The sequence below is a fragment of the Bombus impatiens genome, unplaced genomic scaffold (genome assembly GCF_000188095.3).
Source record: "Bombus impatiens unplaced genomic scaffold, BIMP_2.2 scf_0102, whole genome shotgun sequence".
Classification (NCBI taxonomy): domain Eukaryota; kingdom Metazoa; phylum Arthropoda; class Insecta; order Hymenoptera; family Apidae; genus Bombus; species Bombus impatiens.
The window spans coordinates 159,865-175,670 of NT_176521.1; the positions used below are offsets into that span (position 1 = coordinate 159,865).

Consider the following 15,806-nt stretch of genomic DNA (forward strand, 5'->3'; position numbering starts at 1 on the left):
CTACTGGGGGAAGAACCCCCCCCCCCCCAAAGAAATTCTAGTGTTCCCTTTGACACACGCGGTGACTCACTCCGAAATTCGATCACTGAGTAGTGTAACCTGAACCGAATTCAACAATCCATGAAAAAATACTAATTTCCCACGAGACAATGATTAGATTTTTTTATTTTTGACTTTTTAAAAATTAAACTTTTACTAAAGTATTTGTGAAATTTTTCTGATTAAAATGAAATCAAACACGATATAGTTTAAATCACATTTACATGCATATGTAATAGACGAAAGAAGATAAGTTAATGTCACTACATAAGCAAATACACTGCAAATTATATCAATCATATCAATTATATTATACGATTGATATAATAATATTATTATATGATTATATCAATTATATTGTAATTGTTTTAATTAGAATTAATTTTAATCGTCGGTTTAATCGATACGTTTCTTTTCATCGAACCGAATCTCGGACCTCATTCTCTTTCACTCGCACTGTCTTTTTCTAAGTTCAATAAAATGTCGAGTCGTATCCGTTATATGCAATCGAGTCCTGTACACGATGATTAATCACCGAGTGCCGATTTTCGACCAATTATATAGAAAATATTGTATACTGGAACATTTCTTTTGCTTAGCTAAATTATCACGCACTGCTGTTCGGCATTGATAGCAACGTAACCCAAACAATTTCAAACCTGCGCTTATCGAATACAAGGTCTACACTATGTTCAAGCTCTTATCATGTAAAACGGCATATTTATAAATCCATCGGTTTTGCGTCGGAGGACAGTTGTATTAATAAGGCCTGTACTTGATATTTTCAAAAATGTAAATTTAAAAAAGCCTCTTCTCTAAAATTTACATGTTTTAAATTGTACCACTATCAGTATGAAGCGGCGATATTTACTCGTTTGATAAACCTCGACAATAAAAATAAAGGGAATAGGCGAAACGACCACATGATTCAAAAAAAATTCTTAACAAGTTGATAACGAGGTAGGAAAAAGCTTTGCTTCGTTTGGCTAAGCCTGATTTGCACTCGTTTCAGTTAATTCGCATAGCCACAGAGTGGGCTAATGCAATTATGCAAACAACATTTGCACAGATGCAGATGAACGAATATTTAGAAATATGAAGTTTTGAGGGAAACTCATCGCCAGTATCTGGAGAGTAAACACGTATTATAAACTATGTATGCATCTCGTTCTTAACTGGAAACTAGATTATCTTTAATAAGCCTTGGCACAGCGAAATCGTGTCAGTCGAACGAAGAAGGACAAAGGCTTTGAGTCCTATCTAACATTTTAGCTCCAACTGGACTAATGTACAGACAATTGTTATGTGTTCTCTACCAGCAGCGTCACCCCGAATCTCTTCTCAAGCCTGAACCTGACACTGGCTGTCTGCCAGCCTGAAACTAACGACTTTTCTTCTAAATATGATCATACCTTTTAATCTAATCTCTTTTAATTTCTCTCTACTTCCATTTTTTAACTTAATTTACGTAGATAATTTAATTCGAACAACTACAATAATTCATTTATTGCCTATTCTACGGTGTAAAGCTTTATCGGTTCTGTAAATTAACGTAATTAAAATTTGTAATTTTATAGAGTCTTCGTGATTACGCTTTTATTCTTCGTATTTCTTAAATAGCTCCGTTAGAAAAAAATATGGAAGACCCAAAATGAACATAGTAAGTTCATCAGTAATATTCTTTCTAAAAAATTATTGTAACGTTATTTGTGCATAATAGGCAACAACAAGTTTAAACTCACGAATGAAATTGTCATTTGTTGCATTTTTGCAAACAAGCTTCATGAGCCTATTACTACTGATATACTAAAATGCAATATAAGAAAGCATAAATGGACATTTACTTCTATACAAATCGTATCGTAAGTAAGTCAAATGACTTCTTGATATAAGATAAATAAAAAGTCTGATACATTTGTGGCGGCACTCGACAACATACCACCTCAAATTGGTGACCCCGACGTGATCGACAGCGAAAAAGAGGTGTGACCGTGATAGCGCTACCGAGACTTCCATCATCGCAAATCTAAGACTGTGGCAATCTGGACCTACCACTACGACGAACGGCCCTTGCATTTTCAGCAAACCTCGACACCTCACCTCCGGTCGACACGCAAAGCAGGTGACAGGATACGAGACGATGACCAAGGCAGAAGTGATGTGGCCATTGCAAAGTTCATAGGCATCACCATCAGCATTTCATACTAAAAAAGAGGAGAAACAGAGGCCTGCGACCGTACACAGAAACGCTCTGTACCGTACCGATATATCCACCGCCACATCAAAGACTTTGCGCAACATCTGCACGAGTTTGATAACAAAACGGCTGACGCTTTACAACACATAGAAGAAACGTTATCACTAGTAAAGGAGTACTGTGGCAGCACTCGACAACATACCACCTCACATTCAAATGAACATTTCATACGTTGCAGCTCAATACCACAGATCTATTACAATATACGAGGAAGGATTAATGAAAATTCTACAGTCGATAATACTTATATATTCATCAATGATACTTTGCTTTTACAGGTAACAGCATTGAAATATGATATACATGTAGCTAAATAAGGACAAATTGGAACATACGATAAAATATTCCACGGTATAGAGGTCGCTCAACATATCCACATTTGAACATCAAATTCTTATTAAAGAACTTATTAAAGATTCGTAAAGCGCAGCTTTCAGAATCACAAAAATAGACCGTATACGAAGGACGAAACCCGATCAGTAGTTCTAAAAACTCTTCATCTGTCGTCGGTTGAGGTAGAAATGGGATGCGAATTAAATAACCAATGAGATAGATATGGTATCGCTTGATACGTTCGAAGAAAAATAGATATCAATCCGTAAAAAGAGGTTAAATTTTGTTATATAGGTCGAGCAACGAATCGCTTGCTTGGGGACGTTGACTAAAAGTTTACACTCCAATTATACCATTCGAATAAATAAACTATCTTGTCCTGCATGAAATCGGCTCGTTAACTGGGAAAATCCTCCGTGAAATTCCTCCGTGTCATATCTAATGGAACATTCGAGAAGTAAAATATTCGATCAAAGTAGCGAGATCCATCCGAGAAACATCGTTTCTTTATCCATCAAAGAGATAAAATCGACAACGATATTTTCTAATTCAATTGCAAAAATATGCGGTAATTGTTAGATGATCAAAGTTTTATATTAAATCCAAAATAATTCATTTCGATGTACGATTACATGAGAACAATAATTAACTTTATTTTTATTTACTATTTTATTTCTAACGCAAAATAGCAAGATGATTCGATGTATAAAAAAAGAGCGGAAACATAACATTTTCTTTAAAAAGGTAATACAATTGTTATATACACAGATTTGCAAAATACTTACGGATATATTATTTTTTAAATTATTTATTTTCTTCCTTTAAATTCATTTTTGATCGCTTTGACGATGTAAGAGAAATACATACAAAAGAAATATCCGATTCGTAACACAGAACATTGCAAGTTGTATATTTATATAGATCACCCCATATACCGCTCGACTATCTCGGTATTTGTTTTCTTAACTGCGTATATCGAGTCAAGAAGCGCTTTCCTTTCTCCTCGTACTTCAGGAATTACACAAGTGTACGTCTTAAAGAACAGCCATAACAGTTAAGAACCCCACAAAGTTGGATAATTCTCACGATTACTGACGATCGTCGAACAGTTTGCCATTTATAACATAACATGCTAGATAAAAAACTAGATCCTTGTACGTGATTCTAATTCGATAGCCGGAGACTATATCTTTTGTAGTAGCAGCTAACGCATAAATCGTGAACTCCATAAACCAATTACGGTAACAACTAAAACGTGGATCCTACTTTTTACTAATATATACACTGCATATGTAATGCATACATAATATTTATCCATTTATGAGAAATGTAAGAAAAAAATCCACGGAATGCAATATGCAAAAGTACTTAAAATATCTAAAATAAATCCTGTTTAGCCGGTGGAACAAATCTCTATGTAAACCCCACGTTTTTAGCTAAGTCCATAAAAATATGGAACTACATAAAAGTCCGCATTCCGTTAATATATAAACGCGCGCATTCAGAACATTCAGCAATAAAAATACAAAATAACAAAAAGAAACGCATAAAAATTAATCAATAAATATTCTACGCTTTCCGAAGTCAGATCCACTTTAGATGCGCAGTGCCACACGTGGTTGCGCGCGTTCGAATCCAGGCTCCATCTTGAACGATAACACGCGGATGTTATCTTGCGCCGAATTGTACAGACACAATAGTGGTCGATAAATCAGGGAAAATAGGTAATTTACACGCGTTTATCTTGAAAAGAATATTGCAATAATCTTTCTATGGGATATGATGGGACCATTGTAAAACTTGAGCGCGTTCTTACGCGGTCTTACGAGATCTTGCGCGATCTTACGTGAATTTGCACGATCTTGCGTAATATTACACAAATTCCCTAGGGCTCGTATAGTTTTGCGTGATTTCGAGAAGTAACATAACGCATTTAATAGCTTTTTAACTATGCTTTCAGTAAATCAGAAGCCCGGCAGATACAGTGAGCGTTGAAGCGCGGTCGAGCTTCACGCCTCGGTCGTGATTGATTCTCGCTACAAGTAGCAGCCATTGGTGATTGACATCCCACGCATTTAAACATTTCTTATAGCAAGTATAGTAACATACTTTCTAGAAAGACACCGGCTATAAACAAATACGCATCACGATCATTTAAGTGAAATAAGATCGAATTTGTAATTTACCTATTTCATAATATTTCGAAACGAATCGAATACAGTCGAAACGAATTCTATCCTACTCTTGCAAATATTAATTTATTCTCCCATTGTATATTCCATATATTTATTCGCTGTTAATATTTCGAAGAGTTATAATAACTTTTTAATGATTAATAATTAATCTCATTTCTGAACATCTATTTGCCAGTTAATATCTGAAACTTCCTACACGATAATTTATTAGCTATTGATATTAGCGTATCGACGAGTGACAAGCTCTATTGCACAAGCAGTTCTTGCAATTTTACAATTTCACATAGAACATAAAACCATCAGCCAAATAACAGTATCTTTGTTAGTAAATATATTATAGAGTTAATTTATTAACTCGACCTTTGTGACTTGTAAAAATTTCGCTAATAGGATTAATTGAATTGTGCAAGAAGACATTTGAGCTGCAACATATATAGCGTGCTTTACACGCAAACGTTTTGTTTATATGCACCGGCTCGACACACCGGATGAACTATTGCAGTCGCTTAGTATGTGTAACGTGCATATTGTGCAATAGCCAGTAGTCACGGCCATCAGTGATTAACACGTGAGTCCGGCCAGTAGTGATGATCATTGATGGCTGCGGCAGCTGACCAAGACTACCGTCAGCCTGAGTAAACTTCTTACTACCTTGAATTTTTACTTACTGCACAGACATACGTGTTCATAAACATGTAATACACGCAAGACACATGGCAAACAGAAGATGACAGAAGAAAATTGAAAATAAGCATGTTATGAGTATCATAATAATAACTTTTATACTAAACATTTTCTAGACATTTTACCATATTATTCTAGAATATACGTGTTATATCCATTCATTGTTTTTGTTAAATGTAATTCCATTTTTGACTTTTTTTGCCCATCGCTAATTATATTGATAGACAAAAGGAGTGTAATTTGCAATAAAAACTATTCTTTAAGTACACTGATACTATTATTTTGTATGTTATTTGATATAGTAAACAAAAACAACGATGCAAATAGTTCTATGAAGCGGTAATAAATAGATATACTTTGACATTCAGAAAGGACAGGCAACGGCGTATTTTAAAATTAAGTCGCAATTTTCCTTGATTACCTACTACGCAAGAACTGGAAGTGCAAATGGGTTAAGTGTTGGCAACGAATATTTCGCAACACAAGTCAGGATAACTCATTGACACGAACACCAAATACATGGAAACTATTTAGCCTGTAACGTCTTCTTTGACTTTGTTTAGAAATAGAGAATCTCCGTTCCAGTATGTTCAGAGGGCAAGTTAATAAACCACATCTATCCTAATTAAGAATATATCTTCAGCCAGAATATTCAAAAAAGCGAAAGCAAATACTTGATCGGCCAAATGACAATTCATAAGAGGAAAAGGGAAATTGAGATGGAAAGGAAATAATTTCAAAAACAAAACGTCGAATGAACCATATCCGAATTTAGTATTTCTATTAGAGTCATGAACGAAGCTTGAGAGAAAACGAAAAAAGAATTGAAAAAAAGAAAAGTATATTCATCCCTGTCACCTTCGATTCGAAGATCTATAACGTTGCACTAGATAAACACAGAAGAATGGAATATAAATAATTTCATTCAGAAATGTATGCGACGTATACGTTTAACGCATACAATTCAATCTTACGCGTGAGGAAGACAATGATTCTTCAAATTATGGAAATTCTCTGATCGCAATGAAAAATGAATTAAATTTAGGACATTAGGGGGAATATATAAGTAATTTAAAAAATACCTATTAAATTATTTCATAAATTCATGCGGTTCTTTGGCATATAAAAGCTTCACTTTTTTCGCAATTACTTAGCATGGCTTAATGAATTACCGCCATTATTTAAACCATTATCCACCATTATCTTCCACCGTTGTTTACAATTTCTTTCCAACGTTTTAATAGTCATTAAATACCTTGCTTAAAGAATTCCATTGTTTCTGACGCAAATCAATCTTCGAGCAATCTTCGGAATTTCACCTTGTTGCTGCAGGAAATTTCATTTAAGGCATTTTAATTTAATCAACTTCGGCATACAGCTGCCTTGCAATTTGCGTTGGAAAAAATAAGACGAGCTTTCATAGATAATTTACACATCGTTCCATCATTCGTGACGTTGTTTACGATATTATTCGATCATATTGCAATGTCCAAATATATCAGAAACTTAAACAAACGTTCGAACGCAAAGAAGATATGAAACTTTCATAGATAATTAACGTCCTTCTAAACTTGACGTATAATTTTGTATAAATATTTCAACATCAAAAAATATGCAAAAACACGCGAGTAAAATATATAAACTGAATAAAAGAAACTTATCCGAACTGATAGCAGAATATTGCAGCGCTGTATTTACGATGATAGTGCAAAACGTTTAAGACGTTTCTTTTCACAAGAAAATAGAGATAAAAGCATTGGATGTAGAAAGTAGAGTGGAGGGAATCGTCTTGAAGAAACTTTTTTAAAAGCAGGTTCGACACAAAGTGCTAGGATAGATACATGGCCGTCCTGCTTCCTAGGATCGTCATAAATAGAAACTCCATCATAATGATATCGCGGAGACAAAACCGGTATGCACATAATACACGCCTATGTATGCGCGATTATATGCGCGTTTCACTCGCCACGAGGGTGGATCCCACATTGAATGTAATTGAAGGGAGTGGGTGTGCCTTGGCAACCGCAGTTTATTTGCATTCGCATTGACGCTTGATGCTCGCTGAGGGATAGAACCATATGTACGTGTCGAGGACTGTAAAGACGCTAAAATGCCGAACCTCCGGATAGAATTCGAAAATTTTCAACAAATTCCTATTGAATACGATTATCAATTATTTCGATAAGAATGTTCAATAGAAAAAAATTATCGTGGCGTTTCCTAAGCAACGAGTTTTAATCATATTGTCATTGTCCACTTTGATGAAATAATTTTGATGAAACGATGCAACGTAAAAGTGGTAAAAGTTGCGATACAATTGGTGGTACGTTGAATGTATTAGGTTGTCCGAAACGTGTCTTTCTTTCACAAACGTGTTTTTTTACAACAGTGCACCTTTATACAAACGTGAAGCCAAGTCTGTGAAATGTCGCGGTGTTTATCTCGACAGAACGAGATGGATCGTACGTAATTCGACAAAATAATATAAAACAAAAAACGTTGTGCGTCTATTGTTTCCTCGTAAAAGGAAAGAAACTTTTCGGACAACCTAATACTTTGTTCTTCTTTTTGAAGCATTTTCGATTAGATTACGTTCATTTTAATTTGAAACTTTACATCGATGCTAGAAAATGAGTAGTTGTGAACATTGTGATGTGATATCTTAGGCGTTTACGTTATACGTAGCATAGTCATTAGCATGATCACCTTCTCTTGATAGTTCAAGGCTACTCCTATTTCTTTAAATAGTACCTTACATCTTACGTACAGAAAGGAGTTAATGAGGTAGGTCTAGTCAGGCTACATATCGTGCCAGTCTTAAAGGATTTAAAAATTACTTAAAAATTCAGATACATAAATATAAAGGTAAGTATAGAAATGAAACAATTTTAAAAATTACCATATTTACTACGTTTTAATGTAAGATGTGTGGTATGTACACGTAGTGTCATTGAATAATTCGATACTAAAAGCAAATATATGGAGGCGATAGTTCCATATAACGTTCAGTACGATGGACAAGAGACACGTGTATGAAATCGTTCTAACAAATCGACAGTTTTTGATAACTGACATATCGACAGTCCCATTCATCATACGTCCATTCCTAGCAAATAATAGTTTTTGAATTATTATTGAGTGAAGAGTATAATTGAACCAATAACCACAGATTTCATATTAAATATTTTTTCATTTAAATTAGCGCTACTAATATCAAAGTATACAAACATTTACATATAACATAAACTAATGTAAACAACTTTTTAGTATTGTGAGTACTTTCTTAGTTGCTTGTAAGAGTTTCGAAATTCATTTGAGAACTTGAATGCTTGTTTCACTACAATCGATCGCTCGAATCAAGAACCAGAGCCTAAAAATTACTTCATAGTTGAAGGAAAGATTACACGTATGTGAGCTAAATGAGCTACTAACACTTCGCTTCTGCATACTTAATAACGATTGATGTATCACAAATCCATGACATAGATAGCCAGTATAATTCGAAATCTACTCCTTCCTGAACCTAAATCACTCACATCTGCAGCATCATCATTTTACTAATTCCAAACTACAAAAGAGGGTGGAATGCTGACAGTCTAAAAAGTCTAAAGATCCAGAGATGAAGGATGAAGGACTGATTTGGCAAATATTTCACGATCAAAGGAAAACATCCTCTTGTATTCGGAAAAAATACAAACGACGTTTGTATGTTTCTAAACTTTCAATAACAGTCCAATTTTATTTGGATTAAATATTAAACGAAAGAATTTATATAATCGCAAGTCTATTAATAATATTTCAATAAGGGTTACTTGACGAACGCGATATTCTAATTGAAAATTACCTACTAAACTATGGATTTTTATCGATTTACGGGAAAAGGCACAGGATGCATATAATACAGAAAAATGCACAAAATATACTAAGTAGAGTGTTAGTTATAATTTTTAATTGATAAAATGGATCTCTATTTTAGTTCTCCCATATGAATATAAATTTGCATAACAAATAACAAAAAAGTCGGGAATACATCAAGTTCAATTAGGATAATAATCAATTATCGTTATAGAAGTGAAAGTGAATAAATTTTAACATTTCAATCCGTCCCAGATAACGATCAATGTGTGCATCGAATTAAGTAGTTTTTTCCTAAGAATGCGATGGAAGGTAGACAAAAGTTAACACATAATTTAAGGGCCGTGCGCAGAGAATACATAATATGTGTACGTATATATGACATGGAACTGAGAATCGATAAAAAGCTTTGTCGATGCACCAGCATAATAACAGAGTTGCAAGGCAGTGCATGTTCAAGGCAGTATGGCATTGAATTAACGATAAGTATTACGTGACGCTCCTTTTACGCTATGACTGACTGCTTATGTACCAACGACAAATAATTTGATTAATTGGAATGTTTAAATAGAGAATTTTACTCCGATTCCTATTTCGTTAAGGTAACAATACAATTTTTTTAATCTAATGTGATTTTATTACATTTTGATATACGAAGAACCGAATAATATATATTTTACATGTTATGCACTGTAAATCGCGAAGTAGAATAAAAAAAGATAATAACAAGATAACGTTAGAGGCTTCGTTTTCGAGAAAAATGAATTCGTAAATCAATCGAGTACACGTGCATGTGATTGATAAGCGGTACTACGAATTTTATTAATTATACCATTATTGTGACTTTTTGTATAGGATACAAGAGACTTGTCAGAGATGATTGCTATCAATACTTACTTACTTTTTTTTTTACTCACAACTTTACTTACTTAGTCGTACTTACGTTAAAACCATGTCAATAGAAGAACGATATTTCAACTACAATAATAAACTGATCTTAGTCGATACATCGATAATTTATTACATTGATTGTATTGATCCTGAACCTTTAAGGACGAATTAATATAAATATCAATAACTCTGACATTGAAGTATGTATAGACCAGTTATGTACTACTAGCAGTCTGTAGTGAAATTCATAACAGCGCTTATCTATAAGTCAAGTGCACGTGTACTGGATTGATCTTTAAATTCATTTTTCTCTAGGGAGAAGCCTGTGATGCAATTTTGTTATTCCTGATTTCCACTTTATTTCCAGCCTTACTAGCCATGCTTCTATTACAAATCACGATCTGATTTTACCTCCACTTGCTTTAATACAGCGACCCCATTATTACTTTAATAACGCTACTCGAGGAAATCACGCATCTCTGCAATACCTTACATGAAGTATAAAAATAATAATCATAATCGTTTTCGACAAATACACATTTAATATTAATATAGTCCGTTCGATTCAGATAAACGAGAAGGAAACAGGGGAACGCTGCCTTTCATGTGAACAATTACAAATATACATACATATCGCGCATAAGATCTACATACACGGTGATTTTAAAAAACTAGGTTCTTATAAGTAGTGATTGTAGATCTCAAGACAGTGGAAAAATTTTATATACAAAAATATCCTTTGGGACTTACTTTTCAATGTTATAACATAATTTTACATTAGAAATACACTTGGTAACTGCGTAGAGTTACGGATCTCTCCTTCTATTAATATCCTATATACATAATACATACATATAATAAGATGAATCACAGCATTACGCTTTGACTCGCATAAATCAAACAGTATTTACTAGAATGTTATCCTGCTTACCCTGAATATTTAATATTTATTTATACTATTTGCTATGAATATTTGATATTTATTTATACTATTTGCTATGAATATTTGATATTTATTTATAGTGTTTAATACGAATATTTATCTATTTTCAAGTTACACCGCCTTGTTATCTACAATAAAAAATATAACGAATAGTTGAATTAAGAGAGATGTCAATATACATAAGGCTTTTTATAATTCGATAAAACTTAGTGGTAGAAGTAAGACATGCGCGTCATCTGCTTCAGAAAACGGTGTGGTTGTTGGTTGGAACAGTTCGTTGGTGGCGATAAGTTCCAGCTGGATTAAATTAGAGAGAAACCTACCCCGTTGTCTTTTGTAAGACACGTCGCTATTATGTAAGCGGCATAGCTTATATTCGAAGAGAATATAGAAAATGTATCGCGAAGAATATCGCGTGCTTAATAAAGAAAGACACGCGATTCCCCGTTGAATTGACAAGTAAACTCAATTGATCTTCTAACTCTGGGACTTGCTGAATTGACCATGATATTAGAAGTAACATAACTATGACATAATTTTTAACGCTAAAATTAATCGAATGATTATACTGACAATGGTTAAAGTTCATAGTAGATATAAATTAAATATTAGGTTGTCCGAAAAGTGTCTTTCTTTTACAGACATGTCTTTTACAACGATGTATCTTTATACAAACATGAAACCTAATTTGTCGAACGTTGTGATCTTTATTTTGATAGAACAAAATAGATCATACGTAATTCGATAAAATAATATAAAACGGAAAATGTGCATCCATTATTTCCTTATAAAACGAAAGAAACTTTTCGGATGACCTAATACAAGGAGGAAAAATAAATCCTTATATCAAAATTTATTCGATTCATTTATCGTCCAACCTAGAAACACACTTCTTAACACGATATATGTGCAATGTATGTGCAATGTGCATCTATCGAAATGGGACAAACTATGGAAATTAACTGAAAGCATAAAAATAACTAAGTACCTTCTTCAAAGTAGTGCACACGTTATGTGAATGGAAACTGCAATGATAATTCAAGTCCTAAAGTAGATCTGTGTTACGTACCTATTGCAAAGCTAAAACTTCCAACCGACAAACATAATCGCAGTGTAACTAATTCGAGTTTTAAAAGTTTCAGAAATATCACATATTGAAGAAGACTGCTAACCAGAGAGATCACTTTGCTATGATCATTTTTCTTTTCAAATAAAAATTAATAATTTCTATTTCATATATAATATATAAATTTACTAAACAAGATTAATGATAAGAAAAATTTAGTTCCCATAATAAATTTTTAGCCAATTGAAATATGATTTAATGTTATTAATATTAATTTTTAAATTAATAGAATTTAATTTTGTTTATTATCGATGTATGCTGGAAGTTAATAAAATAGGTGATGGAATCGATTATTAGAACGCGAATTATTTAGAAACCAATTATATATTGGAATTCCTAATTACGAAGATATTCAGAGACGTACGGATTAATCAGAAAAATACACTATTTTAAATTGGAAATTTAAGAATATATAAATCATAGATTCTTGTTATACACCCTAACAATGTTTTAATTCAAATTGAATCGAATTTTCACACCTCGTTCTTTTTTACAATGGATTAATTTTCGTTTTCAGCTTGTTATCCCGTAAAGCTATAATTAACACAACCAGTAATTATAAATAACTATTCTACGAAGCATTTGTTCAATGTTCCAATACTTTTACCCATAAACTTGTTATCTTCCCAATTAAAGAAGTTTCTCAAATTTACTTTTTATGTTTACGTACCAAAGAACCCCCACAAATACAAAATTATAAAAATAAAAAGGATTAATATATAATAGCATATCATCCAAACTAAAATGTTTAAAAATTTACGATAACGAAATTATTATGATACAAAAATTACTAAAAAAAATATTCGACAAGTTTAAAACAAATATAAGTTGATCAAAGTTATTGTTAATGAAACACCTATCTAGCATATCCATCGACGCATACTACATTAAAATTTTGATTTTCTCTTTATAATGTCGATTGCAAATTAGTATTTTTTCGCTTGGAATCAAGACAAATAAAACAAAGATGATAGAATCGTGAAGCTTCGAAAAAAGCTGGAAACACGCCCCACAGGATAAAGCACGCACTGCGTAGAAACTACCCCTCTACTTCAGTCAACGACGTGCTGGTTCCACGAACGAAAACTGGGTCACCAGCTACGATACTCGAGCTAACTCGTGCCGTGAACTCACTTTCTGTACATGGCGTTATATGTACATGTATACCCATCTATCTACATAACATGATATAGCTGCGCGTAGAGGTTATAATAATTTTTCCTCTTTCTATAGACAGTTTCTAGGCAAACACATGGTATATACTCAGCGATAGAATCATCGATACAATCTTCCTACGATCGATCATTAATGAGATAAGCAGCAAACGGAAACAAGGCGAAAGCATAGGAAATTGTGATCGAACAACATCTATCTAATGGTAAAATATTTTAGATTAATTGTGTACTGTAATATTTGAACGATATCAAAACGTTGTATTTTATTGTAATTTACTTGAATTATTATTCAACTCTTTCTTGTACTTTAAAAAAATATATTATTCAATTGTAGTAGACAATTTTTAAATCACGCATTAAATTAGAATTATTTTATAATCGATATTTACGTTAGTCTACCATGTACGTAGTCTGTTTCAATGATATAATAGAAGAAAATATATTTACCTAGTAAAAGATGATTCATAACGTGAAACATTCACAATGACGAATAAAAATTAGCTCTAGCCATCGATCGTTTTTCGACAGACACTTATACATGGATACCATGAAATATAAATTGAAGAGTGATATTATATCGAATTTAGTTTGCAATTGATAAATCGATCTTGATCTAAAATACGTAAATTTTCAACAAATTCCAAAGCTATGATATTCTTTTTCTTCCTACAAAGAATTCCAATACTTGTAATATGTAATGACCGTAAACATAGTCTTTCGAAACTAGAAGAGGAGCTAGAGTTTGGCCCACTAACACGTTTGCGTTTGTGATCGATCGCTTTTCACTTTCTTCTTAAAAGCACAGTTATGGCAAAATCAGAACCTTTATCAGATAAAAGCAACCTTATAAAGTATGCCTAATTCGTACTTTAACCCTCCGTGTCATAGATTATATCTCACACAGACGATCGAAACATCGTGTCACGTCTGGTGGAATACTTCAATCCTCGATCGATCTATGCTATTTTTCTCGAAGACTAACAACAACTGCGTACAATCCAGTGAAAAATTAAAAACCAGCGTAATTCTACAGAAATACAGAAATATATATTTAAATATGATTTATGCAGATGACGACAGAATTCATCGAGATCAATCGCGTCAGACTACCAAGTAAACGTAAGCAGAATGAAGAAACGTATATTAATGGAACAAATCATAGTGTATTCGTAATATTTCTGGGTCATTTATTACTCGTAATAATCTGGATCGTTTAAAACTCAATGATGTAATAAGTAATCTTAGAAAATTGGAACCATCTACACAAAACATCGCAAAAATTAAATTTCAAATTATCGCTAAATGAAACTTGCAAAAGTAAGAACGAACAACAAAAATTAAAAAACAATTGTGCTTACTTATTTGCGAATCTCTCTCTCCCTCTCTCTCTCTCTCTCCCTCCCTCTCTCTTTTACCCACTTTCTTTGCTCGTTCACTCTCTCTCTCTCTCCCTCCCTCTCGTTCCAAAGTTAACCAGAATAACCAAAGATAGGAGAAAGCAAAAGATACGTGTGCTTACAGGGAGTAAAGGCAAAGGAAGATTAACGGGTGAAGAGTAACTCACCAAAATACGTCCAGTGGTGGTCTGTCCAGAAATCAGTTCACCGGCCCAGTCTTTGGCCTCGGTCATAAAAGTCCCCTCGAACTCCTTGCCCTGGCGGCTCGTCTTTTGCTCTTTCTGTTTCGGGTCATTTGGGGCGAACTCGGGTTCCTTGCGACAGCAGAGGAAGGCGAACGCACGCCAGAGGAGTACGATCAGCAGCCCGGCAAGGAAAGTGAAGATGCTCGACAGCAGGAAGCACCACCATTTCCGTTCCTTCAGGCAGTCGTCTACCGGGGGCTGCTCGGTCGTCTCTTCGGTCGTCATTACGGTGGATCTCTGCTGCCCCCGGATCACACATTCACCGGCAGCTATCACAAGCGGCGGCCAACGGAGCGCTCCTTATACGCTTCATAATTTCCTGCTGCAACTCTGCACGCCTCGCGCTTCGTTGCAGCTTTCAACCACGAACTAGCTTCGCGCAGTTTGCGCCCACTCACCACTACTACTACCAATACCACCACCACCACCTCCACCACTACCAATAATACCACCACTACTACCACCGAACAACTAATCAACCTTTCTTTCTTTCCTCTCTTCTTCTTCTCCTATTTTCTTCTCCCTTAATTTTAATATCGTTTTCGCTTATACTAACTGTTCTCCTTCTTTCTCTTCTTTCTCTTCTTCCTTCTTCCTTTTCCTCCTTTTCCTCTTCCTTCTCCTCTTCTTCTTTTTTTTGTTTATGCACGCACGCCGCACGCACGC

General features: G+C 34.0%; 1 protein-coding gene across 50 annotated transcripts in view; it reads right to left on the reverse strand.

Annotated features, from left to right (window-relative positions):
- The window catches only part of LOC100749230 (calcium-activated potassium channel slowpoke), a 107,540-nt gene extending 91,740 nt beyond the window's left edge, over positions 1–15,800 (reverse strand). For 37 of the 50 annotated variants that reach the window (XM_033318558.1, XM_033318576.1, XM_033318561.1 and 34 more), the window contains exon 1: positions 15,063–15,800. In XM_033318558.1, coding sequence (XP_033174449.1) covers positions 15,063–15,365 — 303 coding nt within the window. In that variant the 5' untranslated portion in view covers positions 15,366–15,800. The remainder of the gene's footprint in view (positions 1–15,062) is intronic. The other 13 variants (XM_033318592.1, XM_033318594.1, XM_033318595.1 and 10 more) reach the window with 2 other exon arrangements.
- Between the last annotated feature and the right edge of the window lie 6 nt (positions 15,801–15,806).